At 40.1% G+C, this 18237-nt stretch overlaps 2 protein-coding genes across 7 annotated transcripts in view; one reads left to right on the top strand and one right to left on the bottom strand.

Annotated features, from left to right (window-relative positions):
• Positions 1 to 18237, top strand: part of LOC109031924 (serine/threonine-protein kinase S6KL) — a 238593-nt gene that overhangs the window by 33603 nt on the left and 186753 nt on the right. Inside the window, exon 9 of one of the 6 annotated variants that reach the window (XM_072305606.1) lies at positions 8463 to 8567. The exons of the other annotated variants lie outside the window; for them this stretch is intronic. Coding sequence (XP_072161707.1) covers positions 8463 to 8552 — 90 coding nt within the window. The 3' untranslated portion in view covers positions 8553 to 8567. Of the gene's footprint in view, positions 1 to 8462; positions 8568 to 18237 lie in introns of those variants that run through there. 6 annotated transcript variants of the gene reach the window in all.
• Positions 545 to 18237, bottom strand: part of LOC109031923 (uncharacterized) — a 58486-nt gene continuing 40793 nt past the window's right edge. Inside the window, exons 2-4 of the mRNA XM_019043779.2 lie at positions 11344 to 11612; positions 6122 to 6432; positions 545 to 2552 (exon numbers count right to left, since the gene is read on the bottom strand). Coding sequence (XP_018899324.2) covers positions 1950 to 2552; positions 6122 to 6432; positions 11344 to 11611 — 1182 coding nt within the window. The 5' untranslated portion in view covers position 11612 and the 3' untranslated portion in view covers positions 545 to 1949. The remainder of the gene's footprint in view (positions 2553 to 6121; positions 6433 to 11343; positions 11613 to 18237) is intronic.

Below are 18237 nucleotides of genomic sequence, written 5' to 3'. Positions count from 1 at the left end.
TTGTCAGCTCAGAAATTTTTAAATTTTCTCAAAATCAAACCGATTTGATCGTTTTGTGTAACAAAAAGTTAGTGGCGTGGCATGTCATATCATGTCATAGCATGATCTCAACTTCGTTCTTTCCCTAAAAAAGTTTGCCAAGTATATGTACGTGGGATTTTACAGTATGCTTCAATTTTACTAATTTATTTAACTCATATTTCATTGATACAATGTATTTTCAAAGGAAAAACATAAAAAATTCCCACGTACTTTGAAACATTATTACCTTCCACACATTGCAGTAGCCCTGACGATGACTACTTTCACACTCATTGTAAGTGCTGCATTAGTATATGCATGTGCGGTTTGTGAAAATCTGACCTCAAAAATGTTACATATTTTGTTTTTGTTTAATTGAAATTTAATTTATTGATCTATAGTCAACCGCGTAAATTTGCAGTCTTAAAATATTAGGTAAATTTGTCTATGTTTCACATTATCCTCCCCCGCGGGCAAAAAGTAAAATGGCGGGAGGAATTGAAATTGACGTTTCGGATTCGAGTCATTTTTGTAAAAATTTATTAAGATTCATTTTATAAATAAAGTCATATTTATTTTCATCACATATCAGAATTAAAAAATAAATAAATAATGTATAAATAAACATCAGAGTGAAAGGACCTTTTATTTACTTTACACATATTAATTATAAAATAAATAATAACTAGTCACATTAATGAGATATTTAAAGAAGGAACTTAGCAAATTTATGTGGGAGTGTTCTATGTCTGCAGTAAGAAGATGAGTCCATGGACTCGGGGGTTTGTATTTATGGCACAACAAGGATAATCAGGGTTTTTGCTTGCTTATCAAGAAACACTAAATTAGAGAAGCAACTTTATACATTTTTTTTTTTTCATTTTTCGTTTTTTGATTTTTTTTTTGGCAAAAGAAGAAAGAAAAGCTATTATAAAACTAATTTTTGAGGGAATGTGCCCGTTGAGAATTTCTTCCTGACGAATGATAAACGATGGAATCGGACTCGTCCATGTCAATTAAAGCAACTACCTTATCACATATTCAATTCATAGAATTGAGGGGGAAAAATACGCAATGACTCACGTATGTACACCTTCTCTTTCGTGTATAAAATGCAACTGGTAAACTGGGAAGGAGACGAAAATATGTTCAAGAGCGAATGAGTTCATCTCCGTTGATGAATCAATCTCACACATTAAGAGACGAGACAGCCTCGACTAACGCACATCTATGCACCTTAATCTAGTCACCTTCGTTCTCAGTTCAAACGGACCGAGGCGAACGCCATGCCGAGGGCACCGTCCGGTATCCTCAGAAATTTTTGAGCAATGAGCAACCCACCGATGGCGGGAACATCTCGAAATGAACACTTCCCCACAGAATTCTAGATGTTATTCCTTGTGCTGACTAGATATTTTCGCATTCGGTCAAAAATAGGTCAACATTTCACGCCTGGCTAAACGGTTGCATACCCCTCGTCGTCGAAGGGGCGAATTCGGCGCATTGCGGATTGCGAACGCCGAAAATTGAAGGCGCGAATTGGATTGCTCGTTGCATACTTCGAGGTTCGAAGGAGCATTTCGAGATGCCGCCATCGTAGAGCCACCCAGGTAAGATTGAGGCGCTCAACGGTCCATTTGAAGAGAGACAACTGGCGTGCGGGGGGTCAAACTAGACTATGCTATAAGAGCCTACGGTATACGCGCAGTATACGTCCAGATCCATCTTATAGTATACTCTCAGTTCAACGAGCGTCCCGGAAACGAGCCGGGAACGGGACCGAGGACCGGGACTTTGGAACTGGACTGATCCCGAGGCCCAATCGGGCGTTCCCCGGGCGTTTCCACGGAGACGCGGCACCGAAAATCAAAATGTACAGTTACGAGTAAAACTATGTACATGAGTGTTCAAAAGCATGTACAAGTTTCTTAGCTCGAGTGGGAGGGCGCGGCGTCGGCGTCGGAGGCCTTCTTCTTCTCTTCTTTCATCTCTTCTTTCTTCATCTCCTTCTCTTTGAACTCCTCCTTCTTCTTGTCTTTCTTGTCTTCTTTCTCTTCTTTCTTCTCTTTCTTCTCTTCCTTCTTCTCTTCCTTCTTTGGCTCGTCCTTCTTTGGCTCGTCCTTCTTCTCTTCCTTCTTTTCCTCCTTCTTTTCTTCCTTCTTCTCTTCCTTCTTCTCTTCTACGGGCTTGGAGTCCATCTCGGGTTTCTTCTCTTCTTTGGCTTCTTCTTTCTTGACTTCCTCTTTCTTGGGCTCTTCGGGGGCGGGGGTGACTTCGGCGGCGGCGGCAGTTTCCTTCCTCTCCTCGGTGACGGCTGCGACGGGGGAGTCGACCTTCTGGGTGGGGGCGACTTCGGAGACTACGGGTGGGACGACTGGTTTGGACTCAGGGGCGTCGGCGGCTGGTTTCTCCGGTTTGGACTCCGAAGAAGCGGCTACGGGGGTGACCTCAGCGGCTTTGGCGGGTTCTTCCTTCCTGGGGGCGTCCTCGGGTTTGACGGGTTCGCCTTTCGGGGTCTCTGGGTCCATAACCTTGAAAAAACGGAAGTGGGTCAAGGTCGTGTTACCGCAACGCAAGGCCCGTAGTTCGGGTCCAAACAAAACAACCCAAGTAGCATTTTTCAATGTAAAAGTTGCAACAAGTTGAAACAATGTTGGTATTAGTTGCAACAAAATTGCAACTTTCGGTCAACTTTTGGTCGATAAGTGCCGATTTTCGGCGATCTGATCGGAAGACAAAGTTGCAACCTGCTGAGATTGCAAAATTGCTGCACCGAAGTTGTTTAAAATCTAAAGATAGGCAACCAGCAATACTTTGAAGTTGAAACATGTTTCAACTTAATTGCAACTAGTTCCGACAATGATAGCTCCTTCGGGGGAAAGAGTAAGCAATCTGCACATCAATCTATTAGTTGCAAGAATCAAACGATTTTGTTGCAAGTTGTTGCAACCTCTGCTACTTGGGAAGTGGTGAATTTTTTAATCATTTTGATTTTTAATAGGTCTAATGCAGACGTGTAGTGAAAAGGGAGGGGGCTCTGGGGGTATGGATTACTCGAGTTTTTCCCTTCAAAGAAATTGTCCACAATTTTCGATAAATGGATGACAATGAAATGAATTTAGACAAATTTTTGACATCGGACCTTTTTCCATCTCCACGAGAATTTGTAAGCTACGATGCTATTGAAATATACTTATAGGTGAGGAAAGAACTCAGAGGAAAATTTGGTCCCTTTGTGGATCTAATGCGTACCATTGTAACTCTTAGCTTGTATGGTTCTAGCTTTTGGACCGTTGGTTGGAAAACAACAGCGGTTTGATAACGAGAGAAATGTGACAATTGTAGAAACTCTACTGCCTAAGTCGATATCTCCTAAGCGTATCTCCATTGAAAAGTTTAAAAACTTCCGAACTTGGTATTCCTTTTTAAATAGAAAACTAACCAAAGTATATTTTTAAAAATGTCCCTGTGAATGTTTTTATTCAGGGAAGAAAAGATCCAGAAAACTGTCGGTCATTTATCTTTGCAAAAACAAAACTTTCGCACAGAATTGCAGCGTGAAAGTTGCAGATCCGCGTTCCAAGCGCCTCTGAGCTTGACGAAAACTTTGTCACAACGGGACGATATTTTGCTATTAGGAACTAGTACAGCTGCCTCATCGTAGCATCACGTATTTGCCAATGTTTTTCCTCTGCAGATAGGTGCTTTAATGGTTGAGCTGTAAAAAGTAGTTTCTTATTGCAAAATTCACTCCATCTAATGAAAGAGTAATCATGTTCGTTCCCTATTTTCTTCATTATTCCTCTTTAAAGCTCTGTATTAGACCGCTTTTGGTCGACCAACTTTTAATTAATCGAGCTCACTTGACATAATCACTCTCTCCAAAAGGACATTGTTTGGTCTCTCTGTTTAAACCTGGGTTTTCTGACATCTTAGGTTATAAATCCAAGTCTTCCCTACATCTGATCATAACGTATGACCAAGTTGAGGAGAGTAACTATTTGTGTATGACAGTACTTTTTGTCATTTTAATGAGCTTTTTCGACAAACTATGTTTGAAAGCCGGCAGCTTCTGAATAAAACTGAAGCTTCCGCCAGTTCAACTCCTTTTTTATGAGTTGTTTTTAATCATTGAAGTAATATTTCTCTCTTCATAAATTAAAGCGTTGTCCATGAGCTCGTGGGCAAACCGCCCCCTGCCTGTTTTAATAATTACTAAGCTGAAGTTGCTTTCAATTAGAGTTTCGCTCTTTCTCCTAAGTGAAAATGGAAAAGAATGTAATTAAAACGAATCCTCGCTTAACTATTTTTCCACCCATCTCCAACTTTATAGTGTGCTCATTTCTGCTGAATTTTTTTTTTTTTTTTTTTTTTTTTTTTTTTTTTGCGAATTACCCTCCTCGGGCAAATGAAACGAAAATAAGTACCATTTTCTTCGAAAACACTTGATTTATGACTTTCATAACAGAATTATTTTAGTAAAGCTCATTATTAGTTAAGTACAATCAATAAAAATAAGGCTGATTTCAAGCACTAGTACATCTCACGGAGACTTCATATCAATAGAATATTAGGGTAGCAGGACAGATGAATAATTTTGCTCGAAAGCACGAATACTAGTCAGACTACATTTTGCAATTGGCAACTATAAATTCTAGCTCAGTTTAGAAACAACATATATACCGTTAATTTTCCTGTGCACATAAGTGTTTTTACGGATGAGCCAAAATTGTAGCTCCCATTTGCAAAATGTAGTCCAAACCACTCTAAAATCAGAAAACCTTCTCTACAAACATCACTCTGTAACATAGGACAGTGTCTTAAGAAAAGGAACCTGGTTCTGTTCTGGAGGATAATTTGACGCGGTTTGAATTCTTAGTAATAGTTAAATGTCAGCAGGGCTGTTGCCCCAGTTCCATAAATCAGTTTTGACTGTTGAAATTTATGGATCAGCAAAACATGTAATAACATTTTATTAAATGTCAAGTCTCTCCATCAAATAATAATGGCTGAATGGCTTGAAAGACTTGTGGTTCACGTTTATCTCTCGCCCATGGTTTCCAACCTTAGTTTTTGAGGAAGTAGGTTTTCCTAAACCAACTTCCCTAAAAACTAAATGTTTCCCTTAGGGGATTGTCATGCAATGACGGAAGTGCAGTATGACTTTGAAACAATCGCCACTTAAACCACTGATCCGCTGTCTCTGGAATGGTCTCCGAGAGTCATTCGAAACTCTGCCGTGCTAAGCAAGAACGCCGTAAATCCATCAAGATTTTCCTGCGGTTTTTGGAACTTAACACTTTATAAAATATAAACTGTTTTACCTATGCCCCTCAAATTTTTAAGTTAAGTTCTTGATAGCATTTGAGAAAGAACTCTGTAAAAACATTGGCCCCACGTACACAAGTTTTTTTGCTATGAAACATTGTTTCCAAAAAATTTAAAATGGCGTTTACGGCGTTTTTGCGTTGCACGGCAGAACTGTGCTCCTCCAGAACAGACCGTGGACCCTGAAAAGAGCAGTGACGAGGCGTGGATGATCGATTATCGATATATTCCCATTTGAAGCTATGCCAAAGAATCGATTATTAAGGCGAACCCTGTTTATCGATTCCATAGGTTTAAATGGCAGGTAAATCGATATATCGATATATATGGATAAAATGATTTGCAGCCCGACACGATACAAAAGATGACACAATAAAGTTTGGGATAATAGCTGTAAACACATAAAAAATATCGTACGTTTCGGAGCGAAACAACCAACTCCTTCCTCAGCGGCTGAAACAAAAAAATTAAGCTAAAAATCTAAAAAACTACCTCCTCCCCATCTCGCCAATGCTTCCTTTTTTTCAGCACGAGCATTGCCGAGATGGGGAGGAGGTAGTTTTTTAGATTTTTAGCTTAATTTTTTTGTTTCAGCCGCTGAGGAAGGGGTTGGTTGCTTCGCCCCGAAACGTACGGTATTTTTTATACGTGTTTACAGCTTTTATCCCAAATTTTATCGTGTCATCTTTTATATCGATTTATCGATAGCACGCCACGCCACTGGGAAGCAGTTCTACCAATCGCAAAGCGCCGGAATAAACTTTCTGATTACCTTCTGCTCGGAGATTTCGCTGGCTGCAGGCTTGATCTCTTCTTTCTTGTCTTCCTTGAGGGGCTCTTCCTTCTTTGGCTCCTCTTTCTTTTCCTCCTTCTTCTCTTCCTTCTTCTCTTCCTCCTTCTTGGGTTCCTCCTTCTTTGGTTCTTCCTTCTTCTCTTCGGCTACGGGTTTGGCGTCCTCGGCCTTTTTGGCTTCGTCGACGACGGCGGCGGGAGGAGGAACTGCAACTGCGTCCTTGGCGGGCTCGCTCGGGGACACGACGGCGGGTTCCTCCTTCTTAGGGGCCTCAGCCGCAGCTGGGGCAGCTGAAACCAAAGAAAATAACATTATCAGAAATTGTCGGGGTTTTTTTGGTGAATACGAGGAGAGCGGGGGGGGGGGGGGGGGAATCAATTTTCGTACAGGAATTTGAGCTATAGATTGAATGAGCTCTATAGCTGAATCAGCTATAGAGCACCATAGGTTAAAAAAAAAAAAAAAAATCAACTAATCTTGCTCAAAAATTTGAGAACGGTAATCAGCTATAGAGTACCATAGGTTAAAAAAAAATCAAGTTTTGTACAGGAATTTGAGAATGGTAATCAGCTGGAAAAATGGATTTCTTCGATTGCGACGTTGGTTTTCACTACTCGTCTTTCATCAAATTTCTTCAAGAAAACTAGCTGCCATTTCCTCGTGAAAGTGTCTATCGAAGGCTAAGGTTATTTTTTGTTTTACTCCCCGTATTACCAAAACCAGGGTTGCCACAGTCAGGGAAAACCGGGAAATGTCAGGGAAAATGACGAAAATGTCGAAAACGTCAGGGAAAATTTTGTTAAATCTCCTTTATATTATTTGCGCTCTAAAATAGATTTGATGTTTCGGACCACAAATTTTGCCTGAAACCTATTTACAATTATGTCTTCTTAACCATTTGTCATATCTTAAATTGCTAGGGAATTTCGCCAAAATGTGTCAGGGAAATCAGGGAATTTCACTTTCCTAATTCTGTGGCAACCCTGTAAAACTTTGGAATTGAAATTTCTCCCTGTGTGGAGTAATTTCCCGTGAAAGGGTTGGCATACATTTTTGGCGACCGTAAGGGCATCATGATACTTCAATGCGTGAAGCTCCGTATCCTTGAAGTACCTTGCGCCATTTGGACACATTTCTGCCAAACGGAATTATTACTAATTAATTATACATATTACATATTCTTATGGGTCTCGGGGTTCATGTCTTTATGCACATAGTTCCGTTTGGCAGAAATACGTCCATTTATGGGCAAACTGATAGACTTATTCGTGCACTGGACTTACACTGAAAAAAAAAAAAAAAAAAAAAAAAAAAAAAAAAAAAAAAAAACACATTGGATCTAGAGTCCAGAGTCTTGAAAACGTTGACAAGAAAAAATACTCTTGATTCAATCAGATTTTTGCTTAAATCAAAAGGAAATCCGCTCAAATTAAAAGGCTTGGTTCTTGATTTAAGCTAAAATCCGATTGAATCAAGAGTATTTTTTCTTGTCGATGTTTTTAAGAGTCTGGACTCCAGATCCAATGTGTTTTTTTTTCCCAGTGTATACTAGATCGTTCACATCGAGACCGAAGAGCAGTCAATGTCCACTGAAAATTTCAGTGTTGAATCGTGCTCTAGCTCAGCTCCGCAGCCTCAATCGATCCTAATACCGCGGACTCTTCACCCTATTCAAAGCACTACCCCTATGCCAACCTTTTTAACCTCTCACGTCCGGAGAAAGGGGAGCTTTAATAAATGAGGGGGTGAGCCGTCTCGAGGGTCTTCAGGAAAAGGCCTCACCACTAACAAGCCCTCGTTCGTCACGCTGCTCAAACTTCCCCGGAGATGAAGCGTGACGTGCTTTTCGATGTATCGATCGATCTGACATTTAAACCTATGAAAAAAGATCGATATAGTGGCGTGGCGTGCTTTTCGATGTATCGATCGATCTGACATTTAAACCTACGAAAAAAGATCGAAACAGTGGCGTGGCGTGCTTTGCGATACATCGATTGATCTGTCATTGAAACTTATGGGAAAGGATCGATAAACGGGGCGTTCGTTACGAACACCATAATAATCGATTCTTTGCCATAGCTTCAAATGGGGAAGTATCGATAGTATCGATTGTCACGCCTCGCCACTGGCGTAAACCTTTTCAAGATGAAGAGCCCGGCGAAAGTTTAAAACTTCTCAACAGCCCGAGTGGTTTTTTCTAATAACGTCGGAGCGATCATACCCTCTCAAACCTACCCTTCAGACGACAAGCAAACCAATCTATGTGTTTCCCAGTTTGTTCTTTATTTTTTTCTCATTCTGTTAATTTCTTCTGTTGCAGGTAAGAGGCTACCATTCCAGGACTGTTTTTAAGCTTACGCTGGTGAGTTTACCTCTGCATGAGTACAGTTTGACCATATTGTGCAGTTAGGAGCTACTATATTTCTGGCTCATTTTGTAAACAACCAGGGTGTCTACGAGTCCGGAATGGACCACTAAGCAAGGTACGAATTTAAGCAATCTGATACATGTTTCCTAACCAGAATTTCACGTAGAACACGATTCGCACAACGAATATTACTGAAACTAACTCCTAACGAAGATATCAACTTTTTTATTTCACATTGGTTACGAGGAATTTGAACTGCCCGCTCACAAGAGACTCAAAGCTCTACTTGAGTCAAATCGCGCACTACAACGGTTTCAGCAAGCTTCTCAATCGAGCAATGTTCATTTCCCATCATGTGTTGTTCAAACCACAAGAAATTTGCTATAGCTGAGCCAAACCGTCAAGATTGAGGTTTTCAGATTTCTATATCGCAGAGACTATCATAATAAACGTTTAGCGCGCGATGAGAATCACGTGGGGCATTGAGTTTTCATGAGCGGGTGGTTTGAATTCACGCATCAATAATCATTAAATATCTTCGTAAGGAGTTGATTTCAGTAATTTTTGCTGTGCGCATCGCATTTTACGTGAAATTTTGGTCGAGAAACATGTATCAGAATGCTGAAATTCGTACCTTCTCTAGTGGTCCATTTCCGGAAAGTCCAGAAATAGTACTTATATTTTAAGAGCGGTCCGGAAGTACTGAAAGAGTGCGGGAATTCTGTAAGATAGTCCGGAATTTGTCAATTTTTTGTAATTTTTATCGCATTTTGAGTGAGAAATTCAAATTTTTGAAATTTATCGAATTTCGTCAATGGGGGGGGGGGGGGGGTGCTAAAAAAATACCAAATTTTTCTATTGAGGAGGTACTGGATTTCTTGGGAATGTACTGAAAAAGTACTGTAAAAGTACTGATTTTTGGTCAGCCTGTTATAGTAGACACCTTGACAACGTATGTGATACTAGTTTCCCTTTGCAGATAGATCCTTTTGTGTGGAGCCAGAAATATTAGTCTCTAATTGCAAAATGTAATCCAGTTTTAGTTTCTATAATTTAGTTCGTGTTACGAAGTCAGGCAAAGGGTACTTTCAGGTGGAAACTCAATTGTTCAATACAGCAAGAAACTCGGTTCCGGGCTTAATGTATGCAGTTGTCAGTTTTCGAAGCCCTCTCTAGGAGAGGCAGATCCAGCAAGTTGGTACATCTGTTTTCTCTCCATTTAAACCTATGGAAATGGATCGATTCTTGGATGAACCAGGTGCTCCGACAAGAATCGATTATCCTACACGGGTTTAAATTGAGAGAAAACATTGCTGCCATGTTGCTCATTCCACTAATGCAGTGCTCGCAAGATCATTAGTTCATAGTTTCAAGTCATAAGTGACATTATAAATGATGTCATATGCGTTTTAAATTAATCATTCTTAAGGGTTGTATTCATTTTCGTTCCGTAAGCAGATCCTAAAGCTCAGTTTGGTTTACATTTCGATTTAAGGAAGCCTCAAAGAGATCCTATAACTTCGTAAAAAGGGTACTTTTATCCAATCTCGAGGAAAAGTTAGAGCTTTGAAAATGGGTTCTTGAAAGGGAACTCAATTATTTACCACTGCAAACTATACAAAATACGACAAAAATATTCTGCAACATGAAGGTAGGTTCGCATCCACTCTAAAGTTTACGAGAATTTTAGAACACTTTCTTTTGTATTTTGTGTTCTTTGCGGTGAGAAATCGTTGTAATCCCTTTCAATGACCCATTTTCAAAGTTATACCACTGAATTTCACTTGGGTATGCAGGAAGAACGCCGCATGAGCCTTCAGATGTTGCAAAATTTCTTTAGACAAAATACGAATTTTTAGAAGAATCTGAATACTTTTCCTTGTTAAATCACCTTCATTTGTTCTCTAGAATGGGTTTGAGATTTCGAACAAGAAATTTTGCCTAAAAACTATTTTCAATAATGTCTTCGTAACCATACGTCAGATCTTCAATTGTCAGGGAATGGAGCACTAGACAAGGTAAGAATTTAAGCAATCTGATAAATGTTTCTTAACCAGAATTTCACTTCAAACACGATTCGCACAACGAAAATTACTGAAATCAACTCCTAACGAAGATATCAACGTTTTTATTTCACATTGGTTACGAGTAATTTGAACTGCCCGCCCACAAGAAACTCAAAGTTCTACGTGAGTCAAATCGCGCACTGCAACAGTTTCAACAAGCCTCTCAGTCGAGTAATGTTCATTTCCCACCATGTGTTGTTCAAACTTTAAGCAATTTGCTACAGCTGAGCCAAAGCATCAAGATTGAGGTTGCCGGATTTTTATATCGCAGAGACTGTCCTGATAACGTTTAGCGCACGATATGAATCACCCAGAGCATTGAGTTTTCGTGAGCGGGTGGTTTGAATCCACGCATCAAGAATCATAAAATATCTTCGGAAGGAGTTGATTTCGGTAATTTTTGTTCACCGGTAAAAAAAAAGAAACACATTGGATCTAGAGTCGAGACTCTTGAAAACATTGACAAGAAAAAGGACTCTTGATTCAATCAGATTTACGCTTAAATCAAAAGGAAATCCGCTCAAATTAAGAGGCCTGGTTCTTGATTTAAGCTTAAATCTGATTGAATCAAGAGTATTTTTTCTTGTCGATAATTTTAAGAGTCTGGACTCTAGATCCAATGTGTTTTTTCCCAGTGTTGTGCGCATCGTATTCTACGTGAAATTTTAGTTAAGGAACATGTATCAGAATGCCGAAATTCGTATCTTGTCTAGTGGTCCATTCTTTGGCAACCCTTGTGTAAGAGGGATGAGAAGAGGGGTGGTTACCTGGGGCGGCGGCGGTGGGTTCTGGTTTCTCCTCGCTCTTGATGGCGTTGGACTCGGTGGCCGGGGCGGCAGCGGGCGTGGGTTTCGGCTCGTCGGCCACCGGCTTCGGCTCGCTCTTGGGGGCGTCAGCGGCCACCGGGACGACCGGTGCGCTTGCGTCGCTCACCTTGGAGTAGTCCCCGATGACTACGTCCTGCTTCTTCTCGTTGATCGGGTACCCGTAGGCGCCCACAGCCAGAAGCGCTAAGCCCAGCAAAGCCCACTTCATCCTGCAACAAGGAATAGAATGTAAAGGTTAGAGGGTGTTCACAATACACACGAAATCGGAAAATAAGGCATGCGCCGGCCGCGTTACGTGTCAAGGTGTCTACAAGTCTGGAATTTCTGGAAAGCCCGGAAACAGTACTGATTTTTTAAGGGCGGTCTGGAAGTACTGAAAAAGTGCGGGAATTCCGCAAAAAGGTCCGGAATTTTTTTCATCTCTTATCATTTTTGTCGCACCTAGAGTGAGATTTTCAAATTTTTGAAATTTTTCGAATATCATCATTTGGAAGGTACTGAAAAAGTACTGAATTTTTCTGTTGAGGAGGTACTGAATTTCTTGGGAATGCACTGAAAAAGTACTGTAAAAGTACTGATTTTCGGCCAGCCTGTTTTGGTAGACACCCTGCATGTGCAACAACTGAAGGGAAACCAAAGCGCCTTCAATACCTTGGGTATGCAATTAGGCCAAGCGTAGAGCACGAATAGTGGTATTCAGAATCTATGGTAAGTTGAAACGGCGCGGCGCAGGATGGTGTGAACGCCTCTATCAATTTCAATTGGACCGCGTTAAGCAGAAATGAACCCAGCCATATCGGCAATTGCCAAATCTAATCGGGCATTTTAATTACATACGCGACAACGGCTGTGCAGATTTTTGTGCAAATTTCAGTGAATTTTCTGCATAATGCGAAGCAAATCATTTAACATTTTCTAAGAAATCCGCACACACGTTCTCTGGTATACAATTCAATTGCCCAATTAAATTTGGCAATAGCTGATGTGGCTTGGTTCTTTTCTGCTTAACGCGATCCGTTTAATGCGCCACTGTAGGCTGATTATTTAAATCGATAGACAAAGCTATAGACAAAGAAGACGAATGGAAAGCGGAGCGATCCTGTTGGGGGGAACGAGTGATTGCGATGGATTAAAGGCAATCCACGTGACTTTGGTAACTACCCGTTTCAATCGATAGAAGTGCTCCATTTTTCTTTACTTTCTTTGTCTATAGCTTTATCTATCAATTTAATAATCAGCCTGCTGCTCTGCTACTGAAGAGAATAGTAAGCCCATATCTGAAATTTTAAAAGAATGGACCAAGGGGGTAAATGATGGACTAACTAATGGGTCCCTCGCGGTTTGCCGTTAGTTAGCTACCTCATCTGTCCATCGCAACCGCCCGCTTCAACCAATAGGAAGGGAATATTCTTTTTCTCATCTTTGTCTATCAATTTCAAAAATCAGTTCGGAGATATGATCGAAGCTCGCGAAAATATTGTGAAAAATTCACATTCACTGGAAAGGAAAACACATTGGATCTAGAGTCCAGACTCTTAAAAACATCGACAAGAAAAAATACTCTTGATTCAATCAGATTTAAGCTTAAATCAAGAACCAAGCCTCTTAATTTGAGCGGATTTCCTTTTGATTTAAGCTTAAATCTGATTGAATCAAGAGTCCTTTTTCTTGTCAATGTTTTCAAGAGTCTGGACTCTAGATCCAATGTGTTTTTTTTTTCCCAGTGTTCTAACGACCCTCGATCATAATAAAAACGTGAAACTACCGGTAATACTAATGGGTAATATGAAATCGAAGGTTGACTACTCTATAGGGACCTACATGTGAATAGGTATCGAATTAAAAAACCTCTGTTGTACACAAAAGCCCCATCGTTAAGCCCACTTTGCACCGAGTAAACAGAAAACCACAGTGCAGACAGTTGCATTTAAGCGAAACGAGATGCGTTTGCATTCTGTGGTCATCGCAGCGTCACACACCAACGAGGACTGCAAAATCGGGCAAAAAATCAGCATTTCACCCATTCGGCCCGATAGTAAAATGCTGTGCATTTTATGCAATTTGGCAACGATGCCCATTAACGAATTAGCCAACGATGTCTAATTGAGTTATCGCTAATTTATCGGGCAATTTCACCAAAGCTGCCGTAAATGAATCGGCGGATTTCAAAACCGACTATGTCAATAATCTAGTGAGTCGAGGATTATGAGTATTTTTACGGGGTTGAGGGCTCATCAGGAAATGGACACAGTCGATTTTAATATTCAGCGAATAGAATTGAGTGCATCTTAATCAAGGTTAGATGGCCTGTCATCGATCATCCATCGGAAAACCACAAATGGAAATTCTTGTTTGTTTTATGCAGCTTTGATGCTTGCACCGTTCCATCACTGTAAGCGCTTTGACTCCTCAAATTTTCATTTCCTCTCCGTTGCGTTGCCATGCTACCGATGAGTGCAGTAAGTTCTAAAATTTAGTTTTTAGAGAGGGGGTCGAGCACCGTATCGAGCGGACATTTTTTTAAAACGTTTCACCGTTTTTCGTAAAATTTTCGATAATCGTCTGGAAAGACTGTTACTTTTGAGTAGCGTTGTGTTGCCACGAAATATCCAATGAAGTTTTTATTTCAGAGGAAAATTGTGCGTATTTTATCTTGAATTTTTCAGGAATTTTATTATTTAACGTTACTCTGTAAATTTAATGAAATTAGTCTAGTTTTAAATCATGTAGATGGATACATGATATATTTTTGTAGAAGTTACGTTGACTTGAACGGAATTTCTTCAAAAAAATAAAGAAATTCAGGAGCATTAGATTAAATTGGAAAGAATCCCAGCAATTCAAGAAAATAAAACGATGCCCTACTTTATCAGTGAAATTTTGGTAGCGCCAGAATTTTTAAACCGAGTTTTTCGTCAGCTCGATAATATTCTACCGTCGTGCTGGGGTAAAACAGCGTATGGAGCTTGCGATATTGCCAAATTTCCTTTGATAAAACATCGATTTTCTAGTAAACTTTTAAGTACATTTCTTCTAGTGTCCTACATAATTTTCTTTGTAATTTGATCTAAAGCCCTCGAAAGAGTGTAAGACTAAAGACCGCAAGACTGTCAGAATGAAAAACTTGAACCGGTTCCAAATAAGTCGACACTTGTGTATCATTTCAAGCCTTTCCGGAAGTTCTGGCCCTCGGACACCTAAAAACGTTGAAAAAAATCGTGATACGCTAACACTTCCATTTTTTCCCAGCAATTTTTTGTCTGGTAGACCGTCACTCCAGTGATCACCAGTGAAATTTAGCAGTGGCGTGGCGTGCTTTGCGATATATATATCGATTGATCTGCCATTTAAACCCATGGAAAATAATCGATTAACAGGGTGTTCGCAGCGAACACCTTAATAATCGATCTTTTACTATACGTTCAAATGGAGGAATATCGATAATCGATCATTCACGCCACGCCACTGAAATTCAGCAGCCTTTTGACACCGTCTCATCTCAATCTACTTATACAACCGCGAGACGAGCAAACCATTCTCAGTCGCGAATATTTGGGAACCGGTTTCGCCCGCGAATTACGGGAGTCCGACGAACGAAAAAAATCTGAACCGGTCGCGCTTCGAAGCCCTACCGCAAACCACAATCACAACCACCCTGGACGATTGGATCAATTTTTTGATTCGAATCTCCGCACAGTAAGGAAAAACAGTTGCAGCTAGAGTAAAGATCATGAAGTTTTCCTTTACTGCCATGAAATAATTCCACACATTTCCATTCTTTTTTCGCAAACATTTTTTTTTAAAAGACTCACTTGCACGTCAAATTAATTTAGTTGCGCAACTAAATTAATTTGACGAGCAAGTGATTCTTTTTAAAAAAAAAAAAAAAAAAAAAAAAAAAAAAAAAAAAAAATTGATCATTTTCATGTGAGGCCTCCAAGGCGAACAAGTTTTCCAATTTTTCGTTTTATTTTCGTTGAAAAAATTTGATGCTTGAATTCACAGCATTATTGAAGATAAACTCTCGCTTAAAATGGTGCCTTCTGTTGAAAAAAATTACACGCGGAGCGAAAAATCACGACGGATTTCCACAATTTATAAACCAACTTGGTAGAATCAGCCATTTATACTCTTTTGTGTATACTCGTAGACAAATCTTTGCATTTTAATATCCCGCTGTGAAAGTAAAGTCTTTAAGGATAGATTACTATTTTCAAAAATATACAGGGTGATCCGACAGTCCGACTCCATAAGCACCAGGTTTCACCCCTGTAACTTATGAATAAAGTGAGGTACTGAGACTTGAAATTCTTTCAAGTGCCTCCAAGTAAAAAGAGACGACTTCTGAGAACCTCCAAAATTTTTAAGGGACCATCCTAACAAGGGGTAATAACCCTCGGGGTTCTAAGGGTGGTAGACGTTTGGATCACCCCTTAAAAAAAAACCTTGATTCCCGACGGCGAAGTTTTTTTTTGCCAAAACGACTTTTTGCCTAACTGTGCGGCAGTCCTTCGCAATCTCGAAACTTTGGTCAAAGCAGCTGGTCACATCAGCCGCAAATTACGCAATTATTTGGACGTGTTTCTGCCAAACGGAACTATGTGCAATAAGACATGAGCCCTGAGACCCGTAAGAATATATGCATAACAGGGCTCACGTCATAATGCACGTAGTTCCGTTTGACAGAATTACTTCCATTTGCAAGTCAACGACTCAATAATCACCCCATCTTCGGGAATTTCTCTTCTTCTTTCGGCATTTTTGGTTGCAAAATTACACGAACAATCTTCGTTCACGCCGTCGCGCTCAATGAAATCCCACCAAGTTTTAGGCCCCGCTTGACACTGGCATTCGCTCAGTTCATTCGCCCTTGCCCGGCTCACATAACCAAAGTTGATGACTGCTTCCGAATGAAAGTTGTTACCGAGATGCGTGCTTGTTCGATAACATGCACTAAGTTCTAATTTATTTACATCTCGTCGCCCCTCTGACATAAGGACATATGTCTATTTCCAGCTGAGTTCCGGACAACATAGAGTTATACGGATCGTAGGGCTCATGCCGAAATCGAAGTGCACCCTTGAGGCAGAGGAGCGACAATTTGAGACATCTTGCACAACTTGAGGAGCCTCGTCATGATTGCATTATTTTGAGTCTCCTAATGCACTCTGCTCACTATTTTCGAGGCAGTTGTAGACACTATGCATTTCTCTCTTTCTCAATTTAAATTGGTCGAAAGCTGCCCACCCCAGAGTATTTTACGCGATTTTCAGTTCCTTTACGAACATTTCCCTCGAAATTTTGTGAATGTATTATTTGTCGATCGCTGTATCTGTCAATTTCAATGATCACCCCGCTAAAAGAGGTAATATTTTGAAAGAAGATGCGGAGACGACATTTTTATAAATCCGGAAGGACGGCAGCTATGACGACCGCTTAAACTTATTAACCAATTTGATGGCAAGGAAAGGGTCTATTGACTATTTTCCTCTTTGTTTTCCTTTCGCAGCTCTCTTATTTTATCGAATAAAAATTTCCATTCTTCTCGCTCGAGGTTATTTTAAAACTCCTATCACGGCAGAAGATTTTCCCCGGTGCAGAAGAGGGGGAGAGGGGGGGCGTCCCATTCAAGCGGAAGTGCCCGCCGCGAGAGGCGGATCGGTTTTTCCTTATTTGAAGCTATGGTAAAGAATCGATTATGAAGATGATCGCTGCGAACACCCTGTTTATCGATCCTTCTTCCTAGGTTTAAATGGTGGATCAATCGATATATCGCAAAGCACGCCACGCCATTAGGAAGAAAGGACCGGAAGTAAAAATAAAGAAATCAAAAGATGAAAAAGGGCGAAAGGTTGGCGTTTTTTTCATCGGTTAATTAGCTAATTGCATTTCCGACCGTTATCGCAACCATGTTGCCCCTTCTCAATTTATTCAACTCTCACGGTGGAGACGGTCTTGGCCGTTTCGCCGACGGGTATGCTAGAATTCGCTTGTTTCCCCCGTAGAATTAATGCAACGTAAACGAGTTTTCCCAGAAAATCAGCAGTATCCGAACATGATGTAACCTTATTGGACAAAGTAAGGAAGTTAGCAGTATATGGTTTTTATAGACAAATGTAGTGAAATCACTATAGCTGGTTCCGGTTTTGGCATATCATTTGGCCCATTTGGAAAAATTCAATGTGATTTGAGTAGAAATATTCTTGGATTTGCCGCCAAGAAGAAATTTGAAATTCCGCCTTATCGAAAAGAAAGTATGCTTTTGATGAGTTGAAATTTGTCAGACGGTAAATTCAAGTCATTTGTATTCCTTCTCCCACTTTTTATCCGACCATTTTTTTTACGGTCGTACGTTTTTAAACTCGGGGATTACCCCACGAAGGCAGAAAATTGTTCGCATCCGTAATTTCTATCTTAAATCGCGAAACTTCAATCTCACCCTTTCATTTATCCTCCCGTACATTTTCGATCAATTTTTTGATTATAATTATTACTGACCGAAACTTTATGACTAAAACATGTTTGTCAATTATTGAAAACTGAGGGGAAAAAGGAGAACATGTTCTCTTTTTGCGATTATTTCTCAGCATCTTTGCGATGCGCACATTTACAGTCGGAAAGAGCATAACCTTATCTTCGTAGGTGTTGATTTTGTTTTTTTTGTTTTTTTGTTTTTTTACAAAAAAATTCCAACGGAGTAAATGTTAACGATTCGCTGTGAAATGCATATTCATGCCCGATACATCCCGAAAAACTCCGAGAATGTTCAGGAAATTTTGAAGTAAATGTTAACGATTCGCTGTGAAATACATATTCATGCCCGATACATCCTGA

Source organism: Bemisia tabaci, chromosome 10 (genome assembly GCF_918797505.1).
Source record: "Bemisia tabaci chromosome 10, PGI_BMITA_v3".
Classification (NCBI taxonomy): Eukaryota; Metazoa; Arthropoda; class Insecta; order Hemiptera; family Aleyrodidae; genus Bemisia; species Bemisia tabaci.
This window is presented reverse-complemented; position numbering and strand designations above follow the sequence as displayed.